Raw genomic sequence first — 27,977 nt, forward strand, 5'->3', positions numbered from 1 at the left:
TAAAAAGATAAACACCTGTATTAGGTACTTATCGTCATGATACCAATGAGGACCAATGTTATATTTGTGGTAACTATGTGATTGATTAGGAATTTAGGATCATGTTAGGATCCATGTAATCATCATTATGTACTTTGCTTCACACAACTAGATGGCGTTGCTGGCACTTTCTTTCTTACTTACCACTAACGCCCTCTATTAGGATCTATTTGCAACCTAGCTCTTTATCAATACGTAAACAAGTTTGACATCTTAAGCTTTTTATCAACAATTGCTCCTAACCATGCGCCTAAAAAGTGGTTAAATAACAACACCAACCATGGTTATTTAATTATTACCTAACTAGTTGTTGAGTGTAGGTACTTTTATGTGCTACTAAGATAAGTTAGGTTAGGTATATTTTAATTTATTACAAAAATTTACCAAAGTTATGTCGAATAACGTAGCAGTTGTAACTGGAGCAAATAAAGGACTCGGATTCGAAATAGTGAGAGAATTGTGCGAGCAATTTGATGGCACAGTTTATTTGACATCAAGAGATGCAACAAGAGGTTTGGAAGCGTGCAAACAATTGGAAAATTTGGGCCTCAAACCTGCTTACCATCAACTGGACGTAACCGACTTTGACAGTGGCAAACGATTCTGCGATTATATTAAAGAAAAACACGGTCAAATAAAGATACTAGTGAATAACGCGGGAATACTTTTTCTCAAAGATTCGCCAGAATCAAAGACGTACCAAGCGGAACAAACTTTGTCAGTGAATTTCTTTTCCCTTGTGCGCTTTACCGAAGCAATTTTGCCTTACATTGAAAACGGTGGTTCCATAGTCAACATCTCGAGTTCCTCAGGGCACTTGTCTAGAATACCTTCTATTGAATTGAAGGCGAGAATCAGCAGAGAAGATTTGACTTTGGAAGAATTAAAGGCGTTGATGAACGAGTATGTTGATGCGGTTAGAGAAGGAAGGGATGAGAAAGAGGGATGGGGTAGCTCCCCTTACGTAGTGTCTAAAGTTGGTGTCAATGCTTACACGTTTATGTTACATCGCAGACTGACTGACAGGGGTAAGAGTAATGTAGTTTTTTACAAACTTGCAATGACTGTTTGATGACCTTGGCCGCTCCAAAGTATCTGATGGTGACTGTACTTTAAGTACCTAATAAAATACTTTGAATTGGTGAATCAATCTAGTCTAGGTGCTTCAAGTAAACTAGGTACCTACGTACAGGGAAATTTTAAAGAAATGTAACTTTCGCTCGCATTAAATGTGGGGTCGCATTGAAATTTCTACGATCCTTTACTTCGTGGTTTGATAAATTTTTCGGAAGATTATAATTATGTAAACACATATCTGTAGCAGTATAGACGACATAACACCTAGGCATCATAACACTTAAGCCCTCATTTTTGACGCCTGTCTATACTTACCCTTCGCAGACATAGCAGTGAACTGCGTGCACCCAGGCTACGTGCAGTCCGACATGACGCGGGGCGCCGGGTCCGTGCGCCCGCGCACCGCCGCGGGTTTGCCTGCGCGGGCGGCGCTGCGGCCGCCACGCGGGCAGTTCCTGTGGCACACGGGCGCCGCCGTGCCGTGGGACGGTTCCGACCCGAGAGGGTACATCGACGGCATGAATGCTTAACTTAGATAATTTATTAAATCAGGCGTTACTTAGCTGAGGTCTATATCAATAACCTAACCAACAAAAGGTTGGAAAACCCCCGACATTGTCACTTTAAAGTTCAATATCTCAAAAACGGCTAAAACGATTTTGAAAAAACATGTCTAGGAACCATCGCTAGAAACCCTGCTAAGTATCAAATAAAAAAACCGCATTAAAATCGGTTCACCCATTTAAGAGCTACGGTGCCACAGACAGACATACATAGCGGTCAAACTTATAACTATTATAACACCCTCTTTTTGCGTCGGGGGTTAAAAACAACTGTTTTACTCACCCAGTGACTGCATGGCGTTTGGCAGCGAGTGAGCAAAGTAATACGGTATTTGACAACTCCTGAATTTACCATATCTTAATATTATTATGGAAATATAGATATACAGACAGTGTTTAGCGAAGAGAAAACTTAAATCGGTTGAAAATTGGATTTATAGTGATTTTTTGAAAAATCTATATACCTGTCTCTTTCTCAAACGCTTTTCTCTATGCAGCAAGTATGGCGGTACTGGCGTGTGACGTCACATGCCAGTATGTCTTTCTCTGTTTAATCTTGAATTTCAAACCTTTATAACTTTGTTATTTGTAAAGGTAGCTTAAAAATTGTTTTTCTATTCGATAACAGGCATTGTGAAGTTTTAATTTATAAAACATATAAAAATTGTCAAATAGCGTATTGTTTATAGTTCATTGTTTAGCTTAGCTCTTGTCACAGGTCTTCACTATAACTAATAAACCCACATGATTCTCTCCCCTTGGAAACTGTAACTATATAGGGTGGAAATTTTCAACACCGCTTGGAGAGAAAGTACAGTCATAGATACATGTTACTAAGACGTCAAAAATATGTAAATACCTCTATGCCATTAACTATAAGGTTGGCCTCGATTTATTGCTCTGGACTCGACTGTACTCTCAATACTGAAATAATGACTATTTACCAAGGCTATTTACTCAAAAAAACGTTTCCTTATTTTTTTTCAAGTTTAAAATGAAAAAAAAAGTCTTTGAAAAAAATACTTAAAATAAAATATAAAGATATTTACATTTAAGGGTCATCTGCTAGAGAGATTCGATTCCTACGATTAACTATCGATTTATGAAATAAAATTATTGAGAATATTTTCAAACATCTTTCAATAGAATTTTATTCCTATTTAAAAATAATAAAACGTTTCCTTTTAGTAAATTTCCTGTCTTTTGCATTTCGACATTCCTTGCAAATGACGATAATGAAATTTTCCATCCTGTATTTTGAAGATAACATACCCGTAGTACAGTCAACGTCATAAATAAGTGATCATTTCTGTACCTTGTCGCAGTTGTTGCTTTCAGTCGTTACACAATTTCGTATGGCTTTTCAAACATGACGTTAAAGTGACAAGGTACAAAAGTGATCTGATCACTTATTTATGACGTTGACTGTACAGTGATGTAGCTCTAGGTGACTCAGGACCCCGGTGCTAAAAAGGAATTGGACACCCAAATATATCCTTACTATCTTCTTTTTCTTGGCAATGTTTACTGTTAAAGGCAGCAAGTTTTCTTTATTTTATCCATAAGTTGCAAGTAAGGGTCCGAGAACCCCCTGAACGCTTACGTTCAGCCCTCAGGGCCCTCAGGCCCCGGTGCACGGCATCGCCAAAGAGGCCTTCGATAGCTACGCTACTACCATGAGACTAATTTATTTATTTTTCATCACACTTGCTCGTAAACAGTGTCGAAACATGCAGGCTATCTTGGTTGCAAAACCCCCGACCTTAATGTGCTTGTCATGAAACCCGTGGTCGGTAAATGAATCAGTGCCCGTACTGGTGGTGCTGCGCCGTGCGCGCGCTGCTGCAGGACCACATGCACAAGCACCCTGCGGCTGCGGCGCATGCTGAGGGGAGGTAGAGGGCGGCGCTACCAAGAGCGCAGCCTAAGGTATCGCCAATATTTGGAACAATTATATTTTTTCTATTAGAAATATAAAATTTTACTCGCAAATGTGATGAAAAATATTGTATGTCGCACGGGCGGTACTAGAATGACGAACATCGACTCATTAAAGCCCTTCGACTTCGGGCTTCTAATAGACTCTCGTTCGTAATTCCTTATTTACCGCACTTAAGACACAATGTACTATTTCATCACACTTGCTTGTAAACAGTGTCGTATCGTATCGTAACATGCAGGCTACCTTAATGTGCTTCTCATGAAACCCGTGGTCAATGCCCGTACTCATTTTCATGTCATGAAGCCCAAGGTCATTAGGAGTCAGTTTTGTGACGCCCATACACCGAGTGTACGAAAAAAAATTTTTTAAACCATTGGAATCGATTTTGCTTTTGATTCTGAATAGGAAAAACATGCCCATTTGCCCGTGTAAGTATCCTACATACATGTCGTTCTGAATTAAATAAACCGTAAATCAGTAATTTCTCCGACCTTTTCACAGTCGGCAAAACGCGACAGCTGAAAATCGTGCCATAGGCGCCATGTCAGCATTTCGTGGCGCCTATGGAACGATTTACAGATATTTTTTTTGTCGTCCGTGGCGTTCAAAAGGTAAATACTGTGGTATTTGGTATGAGGCTTTGTATATAGTTTAGAAATACCATAATCAACACGTTCTATTCAGAGTAGAGACACGTTATAGACTGAGCAAATATATAGATTTTTTTAGCCTTGCGCATTTAGTAGTCTTTATGAGCTTGTCTTTGTCATTTCTATTCCTCTTATCATCAGTCCTGTGGCTCTCGCAGTCGTACTTTTCTTGAGCTCAGGTGCCTCACCTCTCAGACCCTTAACTCTTCATACAAAATTACCTATTTCTGCATACATTTGAGGGCCACATTTAGTGCCGCTCAGTGTATTATCAAAGTATAGTTGAGTTTTATGTAAGGACTTTTACATAATAATTTTTGAACTAATGAAGCATTCTAGTTTGTAAACTGGCCCGAATAATTTAATGATATGTCTTTAGAGTTGTGGATAACGCTCATTTTCGAGGCTTAAAGACTCGAACCCTTAAGACTAGAGAGTCTTAAAAACTCGACTATATTTGACAATTAAATTGGCTTATGCGTATGGATGCAAGATACCGTCTTTGCGGCCTTCGAGTCGTTAAGCCTCGAGAGTCTTTAAGGTTCGAGACTTTAAGCGTCGAAATGAACGTTATTCACAACACTATATGTCTTGACTGATATTGTAAGTTATTGATTAATCCTTTTCCAGGCTCCGCCAATTTAGACGTGCGACTACAAAATAAATCATAGTTGTATGTTGTTTACCTGAGGGATTCATTTAAAAACGAAAATTATTTAAACGAATTCAAATGATTTTGTACCGTATTGTACTTGGTAAGGTGAACATCTGTGTACATTTATGTGGTTACTATATGCACTATGCCTGGAAAAGGGTTAACCTTTTCGCCGCCACACCAAATACAAAAGACATCACCCAGACGCCAGGCTTCTATATTGCAATGCCTAAAATTGAACGTTAATACAATTGAACGAAGGTTGCTTTTGCATTGAAGTAATGGACGTATATATAGGTCGTTGGCGTCGAAAAGGTTAAAATATATCAATGTTATCAGAATGATCATTCCATATAGATGAGACTGCAATAGGTTGCTTGTGTTGTGAAAGGTGTCATTAAAAGAATTCATAGATTCTTGTTTTGTTTTAATGATCTCATGGATTATGACTCAATAAGGTACAAATCGAACAGCGGGTAATTGGCATCTCATTTTAATATAGAAAATATAATCTGTCATAACAGGGATATGATTTAGTAAATATATAATATAACGAATATACATACACCATGCGTGTCGAGAAGGAAGACTCAGCGAAAATGATCACAAAGAAACATGAACTGAAACCGGGGACAGCAGAGCGTGAAACAGAAAAGAAAATAAAATCATAATTTAAATAAAACAAATATGTTAATTTATTTTACAAATTCCTTTGTTATCATATTTCTCTCGTTAAAATATCCAATATCCTCTCTCAATACAAAGATTTATCGTTCATCGGCGGAGGGTAGTGACGGGATAGAAAATACGTCCGCCGATAAGATTGCACTTTTACTTGGCGTCGATGCACTCGGCGGGGTGCTGGGGCGGTTTGGCGGGGGAGAAGCCGGGGGGAGGGGGATGTTGTTGAGTGGGAGGTGGGGAGAGCCCCAGCCGAGCTTGTTGCCCCAGGGGAGGGGAAGCTTGGCGCCGTTGGGGGGCTGCTGGCCGAGCTGGTTGAAGCGCGCCCATAGTTCCTGTTGCTGCGCGGAGAGCCCGCCCGCGCCCGCGCCCGCGCCGGCGCCGGCGCCCGTGCCCGGCGGCGGCTTGCCGAAGTTCACCGACGTCGACATGATGGCCGGGTCCATCTGCGTCCAGTCGCTGTATGACGCCGTGTTGTTGCTGTACCCTGCAATATACAACACTGCTTTTTAACTCCCGACGCAAAGATAGGGGTGTTATAAGTTTGACCGCTATGTGTGTCTGTCTGTGGCACCGAAACTCTTAAACGGGTGGACCGATTTGAATGCGGTTTTTTTATTATTTGAAAGCAGGTCTTCTAGCAATGGTTCTTAGACATGTTTTATCAAAATTGGTTCAGCCGTTTTTGAGATATTGAACTTTGAAGTGACAAAGTCTGGGGTTTTCCAACTTTTTGTTGGTTAGGTTATTAGTACTTTGATTCTTCTTGCATTTGTATTGCTTAATCTATTGTCTCTCAAGCAGAAAATTGTGGGTTCAAACTGAGTTTTTTGGATTTTTTGTGCGAAATAACATTTGAAATTTACTACGAGTTTTACGGTGAAGGAAAGCATCGTGAGGAAACCTGCACAAACCTGCGAAGCAATTAAATGGTGTATGTGTGCAGTTTCCAACCAACACTGGGACACCATGAAAACTACGGCCCAAGCCCTCTCATTCCGATAGACGGCCTGTGCCCTAGAGCGGGACGTAGGTATACAAGCCGAGATGTTGATGTTCTGTTTATTTATATAAATATGTTTATCCGTAGCCTAGTACACAGTACAGTCACGAGCGTTAATTTGGGATCCACCTAGGATCGATATCTGTCATTTTGTATGACAATTCAAAGGTTTTTTCAACGAAATGAGTCCCAAATTAACGCTCGTGACCGTACAAGCTTTGCTTAATTTGGGGCTAGGTCAATTGGTGTCAATTGTTCCATGATATCTATTTATTTAGGTAGGGAACGGTAAAAAGTAACGTTGAACTATGAAGATGCAGCATGGTGGTGACGGTGAGGTGGCGAACCTTGGTGGTGCTGGTGCTGGTGCTGGTGCTGGTGCTGGTGCATGTGGTGCGCGGGCGGCGGGAAGGCGGCGTGCGCGAAGCCCGGCGGCGGCAGCCGCGCGCGCCGCACGCGCTCCATATTGTCACTGTAACACAACATACCACATTATTGCAGAGGCCGGGAAAAATAAAACTCGTGGATGGGTACAGTTCAGAATCACCCTCTCAGCGGGCCGGGAAATTATTTTAAATTAAAATTTTAAAACACAATTAAGACATTCAAAAATGTGTTTACGGTTTGCACTAGTGCTGCATTCTGTCGACAGAGCATTGCAGTAATATTCCCTGGCGTACTGCCGTTTCGGCAAAATATTTTTCGCCAAATTTCACTTCCCAAAAAACTTATCTCAGAAGTTTCATTTCCCAATCGAATCTTTAGCATATTTACATTTCACATTATATGCATTTGGTCAAATTATCATTTGGCATAATTTTACATTATAAAGTTTTATTACGACAAACGAACAAACAAACATTACTAAGCAAACGTTTACTTATGGCTACGAACGAACCACAAAAACCAACTGCCACCAGAAAAGTAGGTTAGGTTAGCTTAGAAATGATATGATATGATTAGCTTGGAAAAATATTTCCTATTTGTGGCAGTCTATCCTAATAGACTACGCAAAATCCTGATTTTGCGTACTTTTTTTGCGACAGTAAGGCGGACATTTCCGAGCATATTAGAGAAAAAACTGTTACAACGCAGTTCTAGACGTGTTTCAGCCATTTTCATTCACCATCATCACATCACATCTAATGAGGGTTTATTGACAGGCAAAATATTGCTAGGTGGCGTTACGGTTTATAGTATGTTATTTAATATAGTTATGGGATCCAAGATTCAGAAGTAAAGGAATCATTTCCGTCGTCATAAAGCGGCATTTCCACCAATAAAACGCAGGATGTGTTAAGAGGGAATGTGTTTTGCATTAAACAATAGAAACGATGCATTTACCTCGCCTCGCACAGCACATCACTGGTGGAAGGAAACAGCTGAGCGGAGCGAAGCGAGGTAAATAAACCGTTTCTATTGGTTAATGAAAAACACATTCCTCACAACACATTGTCGCACATTATTGTTGGAAACGCAGCTTAAGGCGCCAGCGGTAAAGGACAGGTTAACCCTTCCTTTTCCAGACATAGTGCATATAGCGCTCACATAAACAAATATTCGACCTTACTTTATTCACAATATGGTACAAAATCACTTGGCGTTGTTAAAATTATTATGCGTTTTAAAAGGTAAACAACATGAAGCTGGAAAAAGAGTTAAATGCTCTCTCGAATCGCAAAGACACTGGCGAATCCTATCAGATCTTACCCGCTAGTGTTTTGCATCATTTCCGTCTCCATCATTTCCGCGAGGGCCTTCTGCGTCTCCTTGAAGGGGTCAAAGTCGAGGTCGTCGTCGGCGTCGCCGGCCGCCCGCGCCGCCGCCTCCGCGCCCGCGCCCGCGCCCGCGCCCGCACCCGCCATGCTCATGCTGCCTCCCGCACCCATCCTGACACAACCGTATACAATATCTTATAAAATATCCCTAAAAATCTATAATCTATACTGATATTATAAAGAGGAAAGATTTCGACTGCTTACTTTCTCAACCTCGTATCTAACCGCTAAATTGCTTTAGCATGACCTTTATGTTAAGTTTATGAATTCAAAAAACACCGGGCCGATTAAAATAAAATGCTTTCACTATTAGAACGCTACATTATGCCTGAATAACATAGGCTATATTTATTACTAGAAAAAATTAGGGATCCCTACTAAAATTGCAATAATGTAACCCATGGTGTAAAAAAATGCCATAAAATGTATTGACGATAGAACAAAAAAATGTTCCCCACATTAAAGAATGGACTTTTGGGCGTGTGTGTATGTGTGTGTGTGTGGTCTATACCTCTGCTTATGTTCGTCGAGCGGGTAGTGTCTCGGCGCATGCGCGTGTTCGGGCGCTCGCGCGAGCAGCAGACGCATCTGTTGCGCCTTATGGAAGTCCGTGAAGAATTTGTCCATGTTCTCTGCGAGGTAGCGACCTTCGTTCTGCAGCTGGAAAACAAGGCATTGTGAGCAAAGCGTGTTAAGGGGGCACCGAGCTTCCCCCATATGCACTCATAGATAAAGGGGTAGAGGGGGAAGGGGATAGGTGGAGGCACGGCGGCTTAAGATAGGTTGGTCAGAACGCGCTCGTTCTTATTACGTATTTCTTTCGTAGTTAAATATCAAAGACGGGACTTATCACGATAGTAATATTTACCTAGACGTTTCGACCACATTGCAGTAGCCATGGTCACGAGAAGGCTTGTCTACTAAAGAGGAGGTAAATATTACTAGCGTGACAAGTCCCGTAATTAATATTTAACTATGCGTGAAAATCACGGAAGTTTAAAGCATTATATTTTCTTCGTATTACTAAAACTAATATATCCGCAATGTAAAACATCCAGTTTTCCTATCATTCACAGTAATTTTTTTTAATGCCGTACTAAGGGTTTATTTTGTCTTTTTGGAGACGACTTTGGGATTTTTTTTAGTAATTTCTAGTGCGGCATGGTGTACTGACCGAGGAGTGCGGCTGGTCGAACCCGTTAGCTATCTGCGAGTGCACACTGTACTGAATGGCGGCCATGCTGGGCAGCGGCGCCGCGTGCTCCACGCGCAGACCGAACGGCAGCAGCGCCGGCCGACTGTGGTAATTAGCACCTGCAATTACAAAAAAACAGTTATTATGTACGCAGAAGAGCGAGCCACCGACATAACCAAGCGAATTAGCTCCTCGAAGTGGCAATGGGCAGGCCACAGAGAACAGATGGCCGTTGAGGCCGAGACCGAGGATCAGCAAGCGCAGCGTAGAACTTCAACCAATTAAATGGACGGATGACCTGGTTAAAGCTGCAGGTTCGCTGTGGATGCAAGCCGCTTCCAACCGAAGCAACTGGCGATTTATGGGGGAGGCCTATGTTCAAAAGTGGATGTACTATGGCTGATATGATTATGACGATGCCCAGGGGAATTCACAAAAGTTACATCGTGGATTTCATTTAAGTAATCCTGGAAGATTTTTGACCAGTGTAAAATGCTAGTTACCTAATAATTCGGCATTGGAGACGAGAGGCCCGTTTCCCTGCGACATGTAGGGCTTCGAGGGTCGTGGCGAGCCATCAACTCATTCCGCATCAGCATCTCGCTGCGACTGCGTTCCCGCACCAACAATTCCTTCTCCATCATCCCTTGGCTAATTTGACTATGTCTATCATTACCTATATAACTCATAGTATCTCTATCTGTGAGCCCGTACCCGTTCATCATCGGGCTCTTCATTTGTGGCAATAAATGGTCGTTATCTAGTAGACCCGAGAGCATGTTATTCTTATGTGGTATCTGGAGCATTATTATCTGATTGTTGACGTCGTCTAGGAGGTTATGTGTGTCGTCTTCTAACAAACTGTGATCGCTGTTGTCTAATAAGTCGTGGTTTTCTAAAAGGCTGTGTCGGTCCGACTCTAATTCGTCTAGTTCGTTTGATAGGTACTGTGTGTCGTTTTCGAATACGGAGCTTTGTGTGATGCTTGCGGGCTTGTGGTCTTCTGTGTCGTGGTTGACGTGAATACTATTTCTCTTTTTGCTGTCGGTTTTGTTTTTCTTGGTCTGTGTGTTGTCTTTGTGCCGTATGCGCGTGTCGGTGTGCTCTTTGCTTCTAGTTTGCGCGGGCTGTTGCTGTTGTTGCTGTTGCATTTGTTGTGTGGGACTGGAAGATTCTGATGTGCCGTTTTCTTGTGACTTAACTGGAACAGGACATTTAAGTTTTAATAAAATATCGTTTACTAAGTCACCTATTGCAAATAAATTCCAAACGGGAGTAGGTACAGTCACGTCTAAAAGTATGTATACACAAAAAAAATTGAAAAATATGTAGCCACACATTTTCATCATAAATATGTATCTATTACTGACACCAAAAAATTGTATTCATTAAACTGTTTCAGTATTATGTAATCACAAAATGCTTCAGAAAGTTGCATACTTAAATAAATTCCATTTAAATGTATCCACCTCGTAGGCAAAAATAAGTATACATGAATGGGTTCCATATACATATAACCACACCAATTTGGCAAATATTTGTATACGCCGTTTGATTCATAAATATGTAAACACGATTTGATATTTTGATTCGTTTTGAAGAATTACTGTTTTGTTAAGATTACATGTCTGTCTCTTTCGTAACCTGCATGCGGGCAGGGACATACATACTACGAATCCATACTCCATTAAAATAATATTATATACTGGTGACCCGTTCCGGCACAATACGGTTACGGTATACATAGACACCGTGAATCACACTATTTATTTGTGAAAACCGCATCAAAATCCGTTGCGTAGTTTGAAAGATCTAAGCGTACAGACAAAAAAAGCGACTTTGTTTTATACTATGGAGTGATGAATTGAAAGTAACTCTGTCTGTTCCGGTATCATGTCAAAACCGACTGGTTTCGACTGTCAAGGGGCTGAACATAGGGTACTTAGTTTTTATCTCCAAAAGCAACCCTTAAGGGGAGAAAATGGGGGATGAACTGACTGGAGTGAGCTGGATGAAATTTGGTATGGATATATTTAATTTTTTATACACCATCAAGATCACCAAATACTTGGAAACGTCCAGAGTGGTCATTAATATCGACTAAGCCAAAGCGATCAAGTTGTTCGGGTCATTCACTGAGGACAGATCCACTGAAGCATCTATAATTTGCAACAACAAACCACTAACAATTAACAATATAATTAAAATAAAAACAAAAAAATGCTTAGTGCACCTTTCTGAGAATGACCCTAAACTGAAATACTCAATATTTACAAGTCAATTCAATCTAAGGACTGTCAAGTGCGTCATAGAATAATCGTGAGATAGACGTATGCAGTGACAAGTCCGCACTGTTTTCGTGAATTGTCAAATCAGTTAAATATACAACTTACGATTCTATGCCAGTCAGACAAGGTTTGCTGTTGCAGTCTGGATACATATTTATGAATCAAACGGCGTATACAAATATTTGCCAAATTGGTGTGGTTATATGTATATGGAACCCATTCATGTATACTTATTTTTGCCTACGAGGTGGATACATTTAAATGGAATTTATTTAAGTATGCAACTTTCTGAAGCATTTTGTGATTACATAATACTGAAAAAGTTTAATGAATACAATTTTTTGGTGTCAGTAATAGATAAATATTTTTCATACAATGTATGACTACATATTTATGCAACCTTGTTTTTGTATACATATTTTTAGACGTGACTGTACTATTGGAAAAAGACCGATCGGAAGCCAAACAAATTTATAACATCAGATTTAGAATTAGAAGTAATTTCAATAAGCTTAATTACTTAGCTATAAAAGTAGTGAAAAAAGTTTTTACATAAGCCAAGAAAACATCTGTCTTTATGTCAATGGGCAATGTCATAAAGACTTCCACATCAAAAAACTTTTCTCACTGTAACTATAATGTTGCTCAATTCATTTCTAACTGGTGGTAAAGTTTCCCAATACATATTATGTGGAATCAATGACAGTTATATAAACATAAAGTAACGTAACTACAGTAGGTAAGCGTATTTCGCTCCCTTTTTATTTCCTATTTTCAATTACCTACTCTTAACTAGCTACTCACCCTGACTTTGTTGTGGCTTGGGACTGCTCTGTTTCCGGGCGGGGCTATCCGAGGGCGGGGAGGAGCCGAGACTGGGCCACGCCTCTTTGCCGTTGCCGTTGCCGTTGACACTCAACCCGTTACTATTGCTGGCTTCTATACCGTTGCTACCGTTGCTAATATTAACTGAATCTTTCTTTGATCTGGAATTATAATGTTCATATCAAATAAAGCCATGAAAAAAGTATAAATAAGTTCTAGTTACGCAGCTAGTCTGTTACTATAGGTAGTGCCACGAGAGTTGAAGTGAAGGATTGCACACAGAGCTAAGAAAAGAACTGATTGCAATGAGTTAATGTCAAAATCCCGCTGTTGTTAGATGACATGTTCTTATGTGCGTGACCTCAACTCTAGTGACACTGCCTAACCTATAGCTAGTCTGTTAGTGTTAGCTGACCAGTAGGACTACTACGAAAATCGAAGTTTTCTGTATCGCTTACTATGTCTGGTGTACAGTAAAGAGTATTTGTATTGTATTGTATTGTATTGTCCCGCTGACGCTAATATTATTTCATACGAGAGTGAGAGGGATGGTGTACGATACGAACTTCGATTTCCGAATTTCGTAGTTGCCCTACAGTGATTGACCCCTATCTCTGATGGAAAGTGTATATCTTTTTGAAAATACAGATGGAAGTAATTCACATTTACTAACATGTTGGAATGTTTGTCATAAATAAAATAGCCAACTAAACAAATCAATTTCGTCGAGAATAGTGCAAATCCGCTTATCTATTATACTTAAATACTTTACAGGGAATGATTTGAAACTTCATATTTGTATTATTTCAAATTCTTTGAAATAAAAACTTGTAATTGGCTGAATTTGTCAGATAAGAGGAATTACATAAGTGTTAATTACACAGATTTGCACTATCCCACACTTGTCATAAACTTTTAGTGAAACACTGACAACTACAGGAAATGGGCTATATTTTAAATCTACATTGCCAATGGCCATAATGTTAAACTAAAAACTGACAAGTGATTGAACTATTATAATATAATGCAATAATATATTCTAAACAAAATAAAGAACGTGATGTAAACCGAACGGTACTCACTTAGACGAACTGACTACATTTATATGAGACGATGTGACCACTGTTGTTGGTATGAAGTTCGATGGATTACCTGCAGGATAAAGGAAAAATATTAATAAACCAAACACAAAAACAAGTAAGGAAAACCAATTATGAAAATATTTAAAGAAATTAAAATACAATTCATGATCATGACATTGACTAATGTCTAAACAAAGAAAATGCTTACCTTCTTTAGAACTATTCTTTTCTGCATTCGTACTAGAATTACCTGAAGCAAAAATAAAAATATTATTACAATATTTAAGTTACTGCCCTCTTGAGGAAAAAGGTGGTATCTCAAAAAAATCACTTTAGTAGACAGAGAAGTAACTACGTTAAGTTTTTTTCCTTTAAGAATCTGCGTCTTTATACGCGTTTCCACCACAATACAGTTACGCTATCAAAATTGATAAATAGTCGCCGTTTATAGTAAGGCAAAGAAACAGCGTTTGAAGGGTGCAGTTTCATTCGTTCATTTATTTACCCTTTCGTCATGTTTAAGGTGTTACAGTACAATCTAATCCATGAACGTCGTGATTTCGTTTTACACGCGTTAATTTGCAAGAGCTCGCCTACGGCTCGTGCACAAACTACACCTCGACGTCACGATATTACCTGACGCGGCGTGCTTCTCCTCTGGCTTATCCCGCTGTGCCTGCAGCAGCTGATTATGCAACTTGCGTTCATACACTTGGTGCAATCCCGCATGCATTTCTTCCTTCGTAAACGACGCCTTCGGATCACCTGGTGAAACAAACTTGGTAAGTTGATGATGATGGTACAGTCGAGTTCATGTGAGCAAAAATTTGTTAAAAAGTGATCTGAACACGAGTCTATTGTTAACGTATTCTATTGTTCGTATCGCAGTAGTTGGTGGTGCCCTTGCGGTATGCGGTAATGGTAATACTGACCTAGCTCGTGCAGATACATGCAGTCGGGCTTGGGGCAGGGCTGGTTCTTCATGAAGTTGGCGCAGTACTTGGTGGTGCCGAGCGAGCCCTTGAGCACGCGTCCGTCCAGCGCCACGTTGTTGACGCCCTGGATCGCGCGCAGCGCGTCCGCCGGCGACACGTATGTCACGTACGCTGACGCCGACGGACCCTGGATGACAATACATACTTTTACATCTCATGTTAGAAAACTTAGGTTCAATAATAATAAGTTCGCCTTTGTACATATATCTCAACGATTGCCAATTGTTTGTTTATTTTGTACATAACAGAGTTTACATACATACATACTTAGCATTTATGCTGAATCTAGGCAATTTTTATTTCCTTCGTGACAGCGAAATTACATTCCCTATATTTGGCAACCGCTACTTTTACTAAGAAACATAAAGTGAAACTTTCGTCTAAGACCAAGGCAATCAAGCGCCAATAGCCATAATTATTAAAGGTTTACAAAATATTTTCACTACATAATGTATACCAAATTTCAAGTCCATCCGACCACTGGAAGTGGGTCAAATTGAACTCGCAAGATTAAGATTTGACCCAACAACAACAGCAAACAAGGCAAGTAAAATAAAAACTTGTAATAGAATGCTCACCTGTGAACCTGCATACGTCGTACTTTGGTTTATAACTACTTTGTGAATTTTGCCATATTTGCCAAAGTACTCCTGTCTTTTTAGGATCTGGAATCAAATGGAATACGGTAAGAACGCTTAGTTGATTTGTAGTATCCGTTCTTTCATAGCCACTGGTTAAAAGTAAACAAAACATTGCAAATGACAAACATCAACTCATTGCATTTGTTCACTCGTAATTATGTAAACAGGTCAATGTGGATTGGGATTGTTGAAGTTGAGACACAACTGCTGATGTACGCAGGTCAGGGTTGACCCACAATTAAGACTGACGCAGTATATGTAGTGTAAGTGTGGTGATGTAACGAATGGCAATTTTTGAACATTCGCGAATGCGAATGCGAATATTCAGTTTTTCGTTCTGGCGCCAATTGTCATGACAGTCTCGTTCAAAGTACGTTCCGTTTGTATTTTGTTCCGAGAAAAGTAAATAAATAAATAATACCAAATGATTACCTAAGTGAAGTCTGATAATGTGATTACAAGGTTAAGTTATTATTACTTCTCTGTCGCATTAGGTCAAGCCTGTAATTATAGATGTAAGTGTGTGTACAATAAATAAATAATAAATAACCACTCAAAACCATGTAACTACTATGGGGTACCCAGGGGTGCCCAGTTTCTCGGGTGCCCAGTTCATCAGGTGCCCAGTTCATCAGGTGCCTAGTTCATCAGGTGCCCAGTTCATCAGGTGCCCAGTTCATCAGGTGCCCAGTTCATCAGGTGCCCAGTTCATCAGGTGCCCAGTTCATCAGGTGCCCAGTTCATGGGGTAGTTTTCACGGGGTGCCAAATGAACAGGGTCCACAGCACACGCGAGCCGGTAGTTACCTCGGGGTCGGCGAGCCGCACGGGCAGCCCCACCACGAACACGAGGTTGTTCTGCACGACGCGAACGTTCGCGAGCGCCCGCCGCGACTCCAGCGTCTTGTTCCGCCGCTTCTGCTCTCGCGCCTTCTTCTCCGTCTTTATTGCTGCCACCTGCCAACAAAACGCAATCAATACGCCTGCATTTTGCCTCTATAGCCCTTTTAACATCTTCCCTGTCCGTGTGACCATTATAACTTATTGCAACATTAAAAATTGACACAAGTTAGAAAAAAACTCAATATGTTTTTTTATTATTATCCTCAATTATAAAGTGTTTCTTCAACAAAAAAAAAATGTTTGCCATGCAACTGCGGTTGTTAGGTTACCTGCTCTTGACTGAGCGGAGTGAAGTCTGCCGGGTTTTCCGGGTAGGCCTTCCGACAGGCCGGACAGAGGCCGTTCTCGCCTTCCCGAATACGGTTCCAGCAAAACCGGCATATCTATAAACATTACAGCCTTAGAATAACGATTTTTATAAAATATACCGAAACCAGATCCCTCAATTAAAGGGCCTTTGTACATGTATCTCAAAGTTTGTCAATTGTATTTTGTTTCTTGTCTTCCTTTTTTTACATAAAACTGACCGTGATTGACCCCTATCTCACGTGATGTAAAGTGCAGATGAGGCCAAAGGTAACAGCCTATTCACTCTAGCCTTCAAGAGCCCTAGATTTTATTTATCCGGAAATACAGACGGCGGGAGCTTTTGTACAATAACGGCGTTTCGTCTCACCTGATGCAATATCACTGCCCCGAACTATTTAAATCTAATCTAATCATTGTAAAGATGAAATGAAACGTTGAACAAAGTAAAGTGTTGCGTTCTAGTGATGACACATCGGGGTCAGTCCTTTTATGTCCGGACTGAACAAATATTACAAGTATTCAACGCACGTCATACGCGCAAAAAAAATGTAGAAACAGCGAGTAGAAGCATATTCCAAGGAGCTAATGAGATAGTTGTCTAAATAAATAGTTGAGAAATGTGGGCGTTGACAATTTTGACAAGTTTTTATTTAACTCCTATCTATGTTTTATTCGTAAGACAACTAAAATTATACCAGACTCAAATTATAACTACCATCTATGTAAGTGTTTATTTCATTCTAACATGATTTAAAACGTTAAAATAATCCCAATTAAATCAAATTGCGAAGTTTTTTTTTAATAATATACTGTTACAATTAAATAATATCGGAATATTGTTGTTAAGAGTGTTATCTTTGGTTATCTATTGTTTGCCCGAAAGTTATATGCCATAATTTCATTTGCTCGAAGTTCATATGCCCGAAACTTAATTTCAAACGCCATACTAAATAGTTGTTATTTTGATTATGATTGATTAAAATTGCTTTTTTCTATTACTTATCTATCTATTATCTTTAATTATTTATTTACTTAAAAAAAAAATATTATTTATTTATTATCCGGGCTGCTATAAAAAAATACTTAACATCGAAGGCTAAGGCGGGAGCTACGTTCAGCTTCGCTCCCGCCTTAGCCTTCGGAACCTAACCTATTTGAGTCGCTTCTGCTCCGAACCGTCTTGCTCGCTCGCTTCGCTCGCTCGCACAAATCAAATGTCGCAATACTAACCTAACCTAATCTGTGTGATTAAAATTTACCTAATTCAAAGGCTTTTTTGACGTATGGGATTTATCAGCATATAGGGTCGATACTCGCCATTTACATGCATGGCAAATTATATTATGGCATGTGATACTTATGGCTTACAATGATTATGAAAAATAAAATTATTGAAAATAATATTATGGGAAACAAAGATTCTGTCATTTGATTAATATGGTAAACAATGAGTAGTGAAAAAGAATTTATAAGAAACAATATTATAGCACATGAAATTCGGGCAAGTAAATGTATACCGTTATCTTTTCATAAGTAATAGTTTTTTTTTAAGTGTTGGCCAATATATGTTAAAATCGCTTATAATATTCTTATTCCCTCATGTGTGTTGATGTAATCGCTAATCATCCCATAACTGGTTAAATGAAACTTGTGTTAATATTTAATATAATTTTGACGACCGGGTGAGAAAACCTGACGAAAAAGTATATTATATAAAAAAATACTAATATTAGTTCTCGAGTCTTGGGTATTTAACCTTTTGAACGCCACGGTCGGTCAGACAGTTTTTTTTTTTAAATCGTTCCATAGGCGCCACCAAATGCCAGCATGGCGCCTACTTATGGCACGATTTTTAGCTGTCGTGTTCTGCCGACCGTGACGTTCAAAAGGTATGTATTTAAGTATGCATCTATCTTTTTAAATAACGTTATTTGTTTCCTAGTACTCATAACACAAACTTTGTTTACTTTGGAACTAGGTCATTAGGTGTCAAGTGTCCCATGATATTTATTTGCTTAATACTTTAACTGAGTAAATAAATGGCCGTCCGCACCTCTCCAGGCATAGCCATCAATGTATCGTTAAGAAAGAACTTACTTGATATCCACATGTGCACGGGTAGAAGTGGAGATCGTCCACCTCCAGTGGTTCCATACACAGTGGACATTCCACCTGAAATTTAAAATGTATGTTAGAAGTTTCTACCAATGGGAATTGGATGAAAAATTTAAAAACGCTTGAAACTTTTTATATCAACAGGAATAACCTTTTTAATTAACAGAAAAAAAATATCAGATTTTTAAATAGCATCAATTAATTTAAAAAAATTAAAGAGTTTTCTTTACCGCCAAATTACGATAGCCCGGTCGGTTACGGGTTATTCCATAGCCCAGAACAAAAAATAAAAAAACCGGCCGGCGGTGTCGGACACGCCCAAGATAGGGTTCCGTAACCATTACGAAAAAAATCAAGTAATATACTCAGCGGCACAAAATTTGGCCCACCCCTCATACAAAATTACTGATTCTGCATACATTTGAGGGCCAGATTTTTGCCGCTCAGTATATTATGTGCGTTATAACACAATTAAAACACTTACAGTATTTAAATCTAAGCGCAGTTTTACGGCAATAACTCAAAAATGGTATATCCGATCATGTTGAAACCAATTTTCGTTGAAAGTATTTATTAAGCGTTACCTTTCCATATTTTTTGGACAAACGGAATACAAGATAGAGGGGGGGCACACAATTTTTGCTACTTTGTGAGCGATTATTTCCGGAAATCTTCACTTAATCAAAAAAGTTTTTGAGAAACCTTACTATCTTTTCAAAAGAGCTGTCGAACTATGTGCCACACGTTGATGAGTGTTAAATTATTTTTTCTCCAATTTCTGTTACGTGTATGGAGTGCCCCCCCTATAAATATTTATTTTTGTAATTTAACTACAAAACTAAATAGCGGCTTTGACAAGAAATCTGTACTCGCAATTTTCATTGATATACATCTTGTAGTTTTCGAGTTAAATGCCTGTGATATACGGACCGACAGACAGACAGGACTTGACGAAACTAACTCGTTCGTTTTGACAGGCGACACTTTCATTACCGGGCCGAATAAATACCCACCCTGTTTTTCATGTATACGCCCATAGAAACTGACATGAGCTTCTATGGGTGTGCACATGAAAAACAGGGTCGGTATTTCCATGTCGATATTATCCGGGCCGGTAAAGAGACCTGTCAAAAAGATCGAGTCAAAGACACATAACAACCAGTAACCGTAACCGACCGGACTATCGTAAGACGTAATTTGGCGGTAAAGAAAACTCTTTCATATTAAAAATTAATTGATGCTACTAAAAAATCTGTCATTTTTTTCTGTTAATTAGAAAGGTTGTTCCTATTGATAAAAAAAGTTTCAAGCGTTTCTAAAATTCTCATCCATTCCCCATTATATATTGTAGTACTGCCACAGCGGAGAGTGCAAAAATATCTGACATGACCGACCTACCGTTCCTAGAAGTCTATCAAATATTTATGCATGTTTTGTCAGATATTTCTGCTTGTGACTTCGTGTAAAGTTTGAATTTATCTTGTTTTCTTGAAGCTAATTGAGAAAGCAAGATCTTATCCGAAAAAATACGATGAAAAAACATTATTCACCAGACCTGTATCTAATTTTACGTAACTTTAAACATTTGTGTTAAAAGTAAACATATTTATTTGAGTTTATTGTTTGCTGGTGTGCGTGTGTTGTCATATGTTAGGTATTTAAAAATCTGCTGATAAGAAAATTATCGGAGTATATTTATTTCATTTGAAAACAAAGGACTCCACGTGACAACGCTTAATTTCTTTTAATCTTGGTGAATCGATCAGAGATATTTTAGAGTGATTAAAATAATAAAACTTTCAGCCTGTCAGTGATCTTTGAAGATATTGGTATAATATCTTGATGAACTTTGCCAAAAGTGGAACTAACACCATCCTCCTTGTAAATTAGACATTTCTGAGAGATTGTATAGTTATGCAATTCAGTTGCAATGGTGCTCTCATCTAAATTTCAGTCAACTATCGTCATCAAGAACCTTGTAGCACTATACTGGGACGTTCTGTTTTTAATTTGATTCATTATCATCATCATCATCTTCCAGCCTTTATACATTCCACTGCTGGCCACAGACTTTCTCTTAGAATGAGACCTTGGGCTGTATAGTTCCCACGCGGGCCCACTGCGGATTGAGCCACACACACCATTGAATCGCTTCGCTGGTTCTCCAGGTTTCCTCACGATTTTCGTACTTGTGTAATGTGATAGTATGTCATAACAGTTCTTTTCAAAACGGATGTTAATTAGTTTCCCATGTTTGTAATAGAACTTTTGAGACCTAAAACGCTCCATTGTGTAAATGTACGTATTATTTGTAATTATTTATGCATATCTATGAGTACAGTTTGGTTATATGGTCATATCATAACTTGTAATCTGTATTCTAATATTAAAAAAAAAGATTTAATTTCATTTAGGATTGAAAATCGATTTAATTTTCAATTAACTGAATAATTAGATTATAAGTGCTTTGAAATCAATAAATAATTATTATTAGTCAATAGCCGCGTCCTCAACTGAACGAGCTGATTAGCAATGTATGTATGGAGGCATGATTTAGTTTGACACAGGGCATAAGCTATAAGCGATTATAAATCGTACCAAAATAGCTCAGTAGGGACATGAGGCCTTCAGCGCAAAACACACAGAACGGGTGCGGGTCGGGAGCGGGTCGGGTCGGGAGTGCGGCGGGCCTATTTACGTGGCTGTATATGAACGACATCACACGACGGCGGACGCGGGGCGGGTTGTACGCGGGTGCCACAGTATGATTTTGTTCATATAGAGCCATGTAAATAGGCCCCAACGCACTGCCGACCCGACCCGCTGCCGTACTGTATGTTTTGCGCTTTATTTTCTAACGCACTCGGAATCGCAATCGTTTTCACTACTTCTTTCCGTCACCGATATGAAATGACGGTATAAAGAGATGGTGATCGCGAATACCTCAAGTTAGACAATACGCCCTCAGGCTAATGACTTGAGGGATAAATTAAGTCAGGGCTCGCTATTGCCATACAAAAACTATGGGAGTTGTGTTTTAGTTCATAAAAAGTACCTACGTTAAATAATTGATGGTGTAATTTTGGTTCTGTTTACCTGTTCTTCTCCACTCTGATTCAACACTGACATCCTAGACCCGACAGCCGAAGGTTCCGTGCCTCTTGCCCAAGGAACAACCTGCAATTAAATTATAAAAATTATGAGAAAAAGGTTTGTTAAATTTTTTAATTTTTAATACAGTTTTTTTTTGCCGACTGCACTTTTTGTTGACCGTACTTGCATTGTCATACAATTTACATAATGTTTACCAAATTTCATGTCAATCCGACCACTGAAAGTGGATCAAAATGAACTTACAGCATTTGACCCAGCCAACAACAACAGGTAAAGTTAAATAAAAGCTTGTAATAAACATAGCGTATATAGAGGGGGGCCCGTGCCCCCCCTAGTAAAGACTAAAAAATAATACTGATATCTTCACAAAAAATCCAGACAAGATGAAAAATAACCCTAGATACGCCTCCGATCAAAAAAACATTAATTGAGTCTTTATTTTTAATCTTTTAGCAAAAATACTGTCAAAATGTATGCCAACATCTAGCATAACATTCTAACGGCTGTTTATAGATCTACTCAGCCAACCAGTTTACTACAATACTACGCACTCGACGTCACCCGCTTAGCGGTACACTGGCGTAGCGTAATATTTGACTTACAACTTTACTTGCAAACGTTTAATAGAAAGTAGAATCGCTGATAAAAGTACCTATGCCGATTGATCCACGGAAGATGCATATTATGTAAGCAATAGAAAGGCATATTGGTTACAAAGTTCAGTAATGTTTTCTTATACATGTAAACATGCACGGTAGCTTTAATTGCAATTATGATACTTGTCTAGTGACATTACAGTTCAAATTAAAAATAAACTTATCTATGTGGACATAACCCTTTTTGACAAATATAAATAAATTACACGAATAGGTCACTTAAACATGTTTATGTTGATGTTACGCCTGTATGTATCTTGAAATATATTTACTTATCATTATCATAAATGTAAAAGTATCGATATATCAGTATGATTTGATTGTCTAGAATAGATTAACAGATAACATGTGTAAGTTGTACTAATGAATTTTGTCAATGGACACAGTTTGCTTGGAATTACCACAAGAAAAACATCAAACTCTTTCTAACATAGGCAATTCATCTACTTGTCAAACAAATTTAGAATACACGTATTTTTAATCTTTGTTTATGTTTGGACTGTACCAATTTCTACTGTTATCTGTTCCAAGATGGTTCAGTTAGCATCTTGTGCCACTTTTATTGCGTTTTAGGGGAAACCTGTATTACTATCAGAAGTAAGTAGGTATTTACTGAGATACAAGTGATAACAAACACTGAATTAAGTCATGATAACGCCGAATTGCCAATAAATCATTGTTTTTAAGCATTTCAACCGGTAAATGTGACCGGTAAAAAGCAAATTTTTATCTTTATGACGTTTGAGTGTAAACAGAAAAGTTCAGCTTTAAGTAATTGATTAATTGATGCATTACTTTGCTTTAATTTACCTTGCCTTTGCAACGGAGAAGCAAGATAACTTAGCGTATTTTAGGCTAAGTTTTAATAAATACTCATACCTACTACCAATGTTTTTCAGAGCATTTTTTTGATAGATTATGCGTGGAAAGTCACTATTTGTTAATAATTATTAAAGTAATTAAATGTTCCTTGATAATGCTATTAACTATGTATTAGCCGTGTGTAGTAAATGTTTGTATTTAGCTAAAGCGGGTATTACATTAAGGCGATCGCCACATGCGGTTACCGCAACAGGCTTTCAAGAAAAGGGCTTATACTTTCTTAAAAGGCCGGCAACGGACCATGACTTTCCTTGAGTAGTTGATACTCATGGGCAGCGCGGTGTTCATTTCCCATCAGATGTCCCGCTTGCTCGTTTTCCTCCCTCTCATAATAAAAAAAACAGGCTGGCTACTAAGAAATTCGAAAATCGAAGTTCGTATCGTACCGTTCCTCTCACTCATATTAGCGTAATATAAGCACCAGCGGGACGGGAAGATACGAATTTTGAATATCGCACTTCATAGTATAGGGCCAGAGCAAAGGACTCTGTAGTGAACGAGCGACAGCTGCAACCGCCTAAAAAAGAACGCACTATGCGGTTAAACGTACGGTTTTAGCTCGCCATCCCTCTTCAAGTATCGCTTGAGAAAGAGACGGCGCTCTAAAACCGCGCGGATAGCCGCATAGTGCGTACGTAGCCTAAGGTAGGCGGAGACTAATAATGAAGACGACAATCGTTGGCCGAAGTCGAAGTTTGAAACGAGTTCGGCGGCCGCATTAGGTGGAAGTAGTATAATAGTCTAGAAAGTTCACGCTAAATCATTGTACTTTAATCTCAATGACTTCATATAAGATATTGAACATCATGGATTTGGAGATGACAATTTATGTTTTCGTTTTACAAGCAAGATAACAAATGATTTAATCAGGGCCGGATTTAGAGGAGGGCAACCGGGGCTGCAGCCCCAGGGCCTCCAGAAAAGAGGGGCCCCACTATAGGGACCTCGGATTTTCTTTTTCAAATTCCGACGAGTAAACACTACTATTCATCTATATTTGTTCACTTCAATCAGGCAATCATTAAAATATAAAAATCTCAAATCAGCCTCATTTTATTCGGAAAGGCCCCCAGACCTCTAAATCCGGCCCTGGATTTAATTACTTTAATATCAAAACAGCTATGATTCTCTAGCACTTTACAACAATTTAATTTATTTTAGATTGTAGTATTATGAAAATAATACTTTCCATACTATGTGAAGCAAAAATAACTAATTTTTAATTGTGTTAGAGAAATGATATGGGTGAAATTTCATTTATTATCCATAAAGTGTATAATATCTCAAGGAAATAATTACTATTTTAGTAATTGTTGCTGCAATATACAAAAACAACACAATTTTTTCATGGAAATTTAAAGCATTATTTGTAGATATCTGTTTTGTTCTGCTAGGATCACGATCATTGCAATTGCAACCTATGACATCAAATTACGATTTTTTTTAATGATTTGCAAATTAAATGACTAACTACATTTCTGAATCATCAATATAATAATAATGCAAAAAAATTAAGCAACTTTTAATTGAACCTAATATTATGCATCAAATACTGATGCTGACACTATTAGATGCATGAAGAATTTCTCTTTGAATTACATATTGTCACTACTTTGAAAAAATCTCTTATCTCAAATCAATACGACAGCAAAATTGACCTTTGAAATAATGTTCATAAAGTTCACTTAGAAAAGTATCAATTTTGAGATACAAGCTTTTTTCAAAGTACTTATTAGTGACGATATGTTTGTCAGTTAGTTTGTCTGTTACTTGGATTGTTATCAGTGCTTGTTTAGCAGAGTAATCAGTCTTCAAGCGCATTTCTTAAAATCTTTCTTTACACCATAATTCTACATGAACAAAAATTGTGTTCTATTTAAGTAAATTTTCACATAGGTAAAAAAGTTTTATAAAATTTAATTTTCTGACAATTAAACCACTTATTGCTGACTGTAAGCATTGTATTTTAAACCCCATAACAAATTTCAAGTAAACCAATCCATACAATAGTTATAGCTGAACAAATATACACAAATCAAATAAAAAATTGAAAAAGTTTCTAAAGACATTAGAAACAGCATTATGTATAATACTTTTCGGATAGCTTGGGTTTGGTGACATTTGCTTTTTTTCCATTCCACGCCATGAATGTTTCAGGACAATATTTTATAAAAATAAACTTGAATCTCGAAAGAACAAAAAAAAAATCTTCATGTAGCTTAAAATTTCGTAATACCCAATAAACACAAATCACTTAATAATATATTATTTTGTTGTAAAACTAATAAGATAAATTTTAATCTCATCAAATTTAATCGCGTAAAATGGAACTCAATTACAAAAGAGCTTGTCTTTCCTTATTGACTGAATCGATTCCACAATCTTGTCAAATTGTTTGACATCTGTCAATTAGTACCAGAGCGAAGGGTCTTGAATACGTCTTTGTTTTGAGTGCTTCGTATTGCTTGATGTTTTGTATGAATTTTTTGAAACTGCAGGCAAAAACTAGTTAAAAATATAAACTATCACTAATAAAATCGATTACAAACCCTTAGCTTATTTAATCAAAACTCGCAAAAAATTGATTCCAATTTACGTTGTCACAACTAGGGCATGCACCCGGTTCCACAGATACATACAACTACCGCAAAGGAACCAGGTACCTGGTTCCTTGAGGCACTTGTGGAACCGGGTGCATGCCCTAGTCACAACCCTTTAATTGCTTAATGACATATATCATCATACCCAAGCTATTTGAAAAGGATTATAACTGAGTTTCATAACAAAGCCTCTTAAGGAAAATCTTAACGCTTAAGATTTTAAACACATCCAAGTCCTACCAGGAAAAGATAAAAATACATATTACAAATTACACTCATGATAAATGAAATGAGGATATGGTTGGACAGACATGATATAATATGTAGGATATAATACTATAAACATGCAGATGATTCACATAAACAAGCATGCACAACCAGTTTCCTCAAAAATTTTATGTATTACAAATACTTTCCAGGTATCATACCCCTATGTTAAAATACAGAATAAATCAAATAAACAAAGACATTTTTATTCCAAATGTGACCTCACTCAAGTTAAGTTTGTCAAATAACTGTAAACATTGTCATAGTAAAAACAGACATTCATGCAAAATGAGGCCTATGAATTAATTAGGCTCAATAAGGCGAAATATTACCAGTAAAGCGTGAACTATTGTGTCCAATAGGATATTGGAACAATGAAATATTCTGCCACATAGGAAAATAAAAACAATACAAAAACACTCAAAATAAGTGAAAGTGATTTTCTAACACACATATATCATTGATGTTTTATCAGAGTATTGTCACATGGCAGTGTGGACATGTAAACAGACCTGGGACTCCCAAGATTTTTAGCAACGATAATAGGATTGCAACAATGACTCAACCCAGCTTTGACAAGTCTATTTGACATTTTACTAGAGAAAAAACAATTCAAGCTACCACTTTTGTAAGCATCTGTAAACCTGCTTTGGCTGTTCAGATAAGATTAATTACCCAAGATCTCAACGATTTCTAATAGAAAAACTGTTCGGATGTTGCTAGATCTACCCTCGGTACTAGATGATACGTCCGTCAGCTGCCATTCAGAAGAATATGTGGCAAAAGTCAAACTTTCATTTCGTACAAGGATGCACTAAAAATACATTATAAACACTTCAAACACAACCTCTTACGCGCGAGAAACCCCAGGTACTTATTTTTGTACACCATTCCCAATTTTTAAGAAAAAATCAAAATCGATGTTTACCTTACGTCTTCTCTCAATGCAAATCTTTTCTTTAGCAGAATTGAAACTGCTAACCCTTCCGCTACAGTCGAAGATGAATCCTTTCCAAGGGACCTACAAAGCGGTTCACGATTCAATTTAACATAAAATGCAAAGCTGAAATAAATACAACTGTCCCAAAGATGTTTTCTGCGAGTTACTATACATTTGTTTTATGAAATGGCCTAATCTTTTACAAGATTCCGTTCTGTGTTTCCATAGACAATTTCATAATACTTTTTTAATTTAGAAGTTATGAGTAGTTTTCCACTTTCATCAAGGTTTTGCTCGCCATCTTTTGATTTTCAGAGATCTAAAAGAGAGAATGAAAAACAAAAATGTAGTTTTCAATTTATTGAATCAAATGCCGCTTTAAAAAGGTTGAATAACATTATATTTTGTGCTTGAAATTTCTTTTGTAAAGTGGACTAGAACCCTTATTTTTCTTAATGTTGCCAGTTCATAAAAATGTCTATGACTAAGGCCAAGGCTACATTATTCGAAATGACGCAATATAATGGCACTATGTGTGTAACTAGTCTATTTCGTGGTATGACGTTTTAATGCTTAAGTTGGCAGTCATGATTTTTAAAGCGTTTTAACATCTAATTTCACATAGACAAATGTATTGATGGGCAAATGGTGTTAGTGAAAGTAACCCACAAACTAATCTTGTTCTAGTTTGGAATTAGATGTTTTTAAATCCTTAAAAAAAATATATATTTAATTTTGTCCCTGACATCCATCTATTATGATTATTTATTTATCTATT

General features: G+C 38.0%; 2 protein-coding genes across 2 annotated transcripts; one reads left to right on the forward strand and one right to left on the reverse strand.

The window, feature by feature from the left end:
* Positions 1-184: 184 nt before the first annotated feature.
* On the forward strand, positions 185-3,920 carry LOC141438745 (carbonyl reductase [NADPH] 1-like). Its single transcript, XM_074102688.1, has 2 exons — positions 185-1,067; positions 1,441-3,920. Exons 1-2 carry the CDS (start codon positions 431-433, stop codon positions 1,644-1,646), a joined length of 843 nt encoding a protein of 280 aa, XP_073958789.1. The 5' UTR covers positions 185-430; the 3' UTR covers positions 1,647-3,920.
* Positions 3,921-4,030: 110 nt separating this feature from the next.
* LOC141438740 (uncharacterized) lies at positions 4,031-27,436 on the reverse strand. The gene is given in 19 exon segments (XM_074102682.1): positions 4,031-5,822; positions 5,825-6,094; positions 6,958-7,082; positions 8,321-8,500; positions 8,900-9,048; positions 9,563-9,702; positions 10,087-10,149; positions 10,152-10,784; positions 12,676-12,857; positions 13,779-13,848; positions 13,987-14,028; positions 14,415-14,543; positions 14,711-14,900; positions 15,352-15,438; positions 16,221-16,370; positions 16,586-16,699; positions 18,723-18,797; positions 21,837-21,917; positions 27,188-27,436. Coding segments are annotated over 18 exon segments (2,697 nt in total). The 5' UTR covers positions 21,870-21,917; positions 27,188-27,436; the 3' UTR covers positions 4,031-5,757.
* Between the last annotated feature and the right edge of the window lie 541 nt (positions 27,437-27,977).

Source organism: Choristoneura fumiferana, chromosome 19 (genome assembly GCF_025370935.1).
Source record: "Choristoneura fumiferana chromosome 19, NRCan_CFum_1, whole genome shotgun sequence".
NCBI classification, from domain to species: domain Eukaryota; kingdom Metazoa; phylum Arthropoda; class Insecta; order Lepidoptera; family Tortricidae; genus Choristoneura; species Choristoneura fumiferana.

Coding starts and splice junctions, on each gene's coding strand:
- LOC141438745 (XM_074102688.1), top strand. CDS start 431: ATGTCGAATAACGTAGCAGTTGTAACTGGAGCAAATAAAGGACTCGGA. Junction 1,068..1,440: donor TCGCAGACTGACTGACAGGG/GTAAGAGTAATG, acceptor TACCCTTCGCAG/ACATAGCAGTGAACTGCGTG.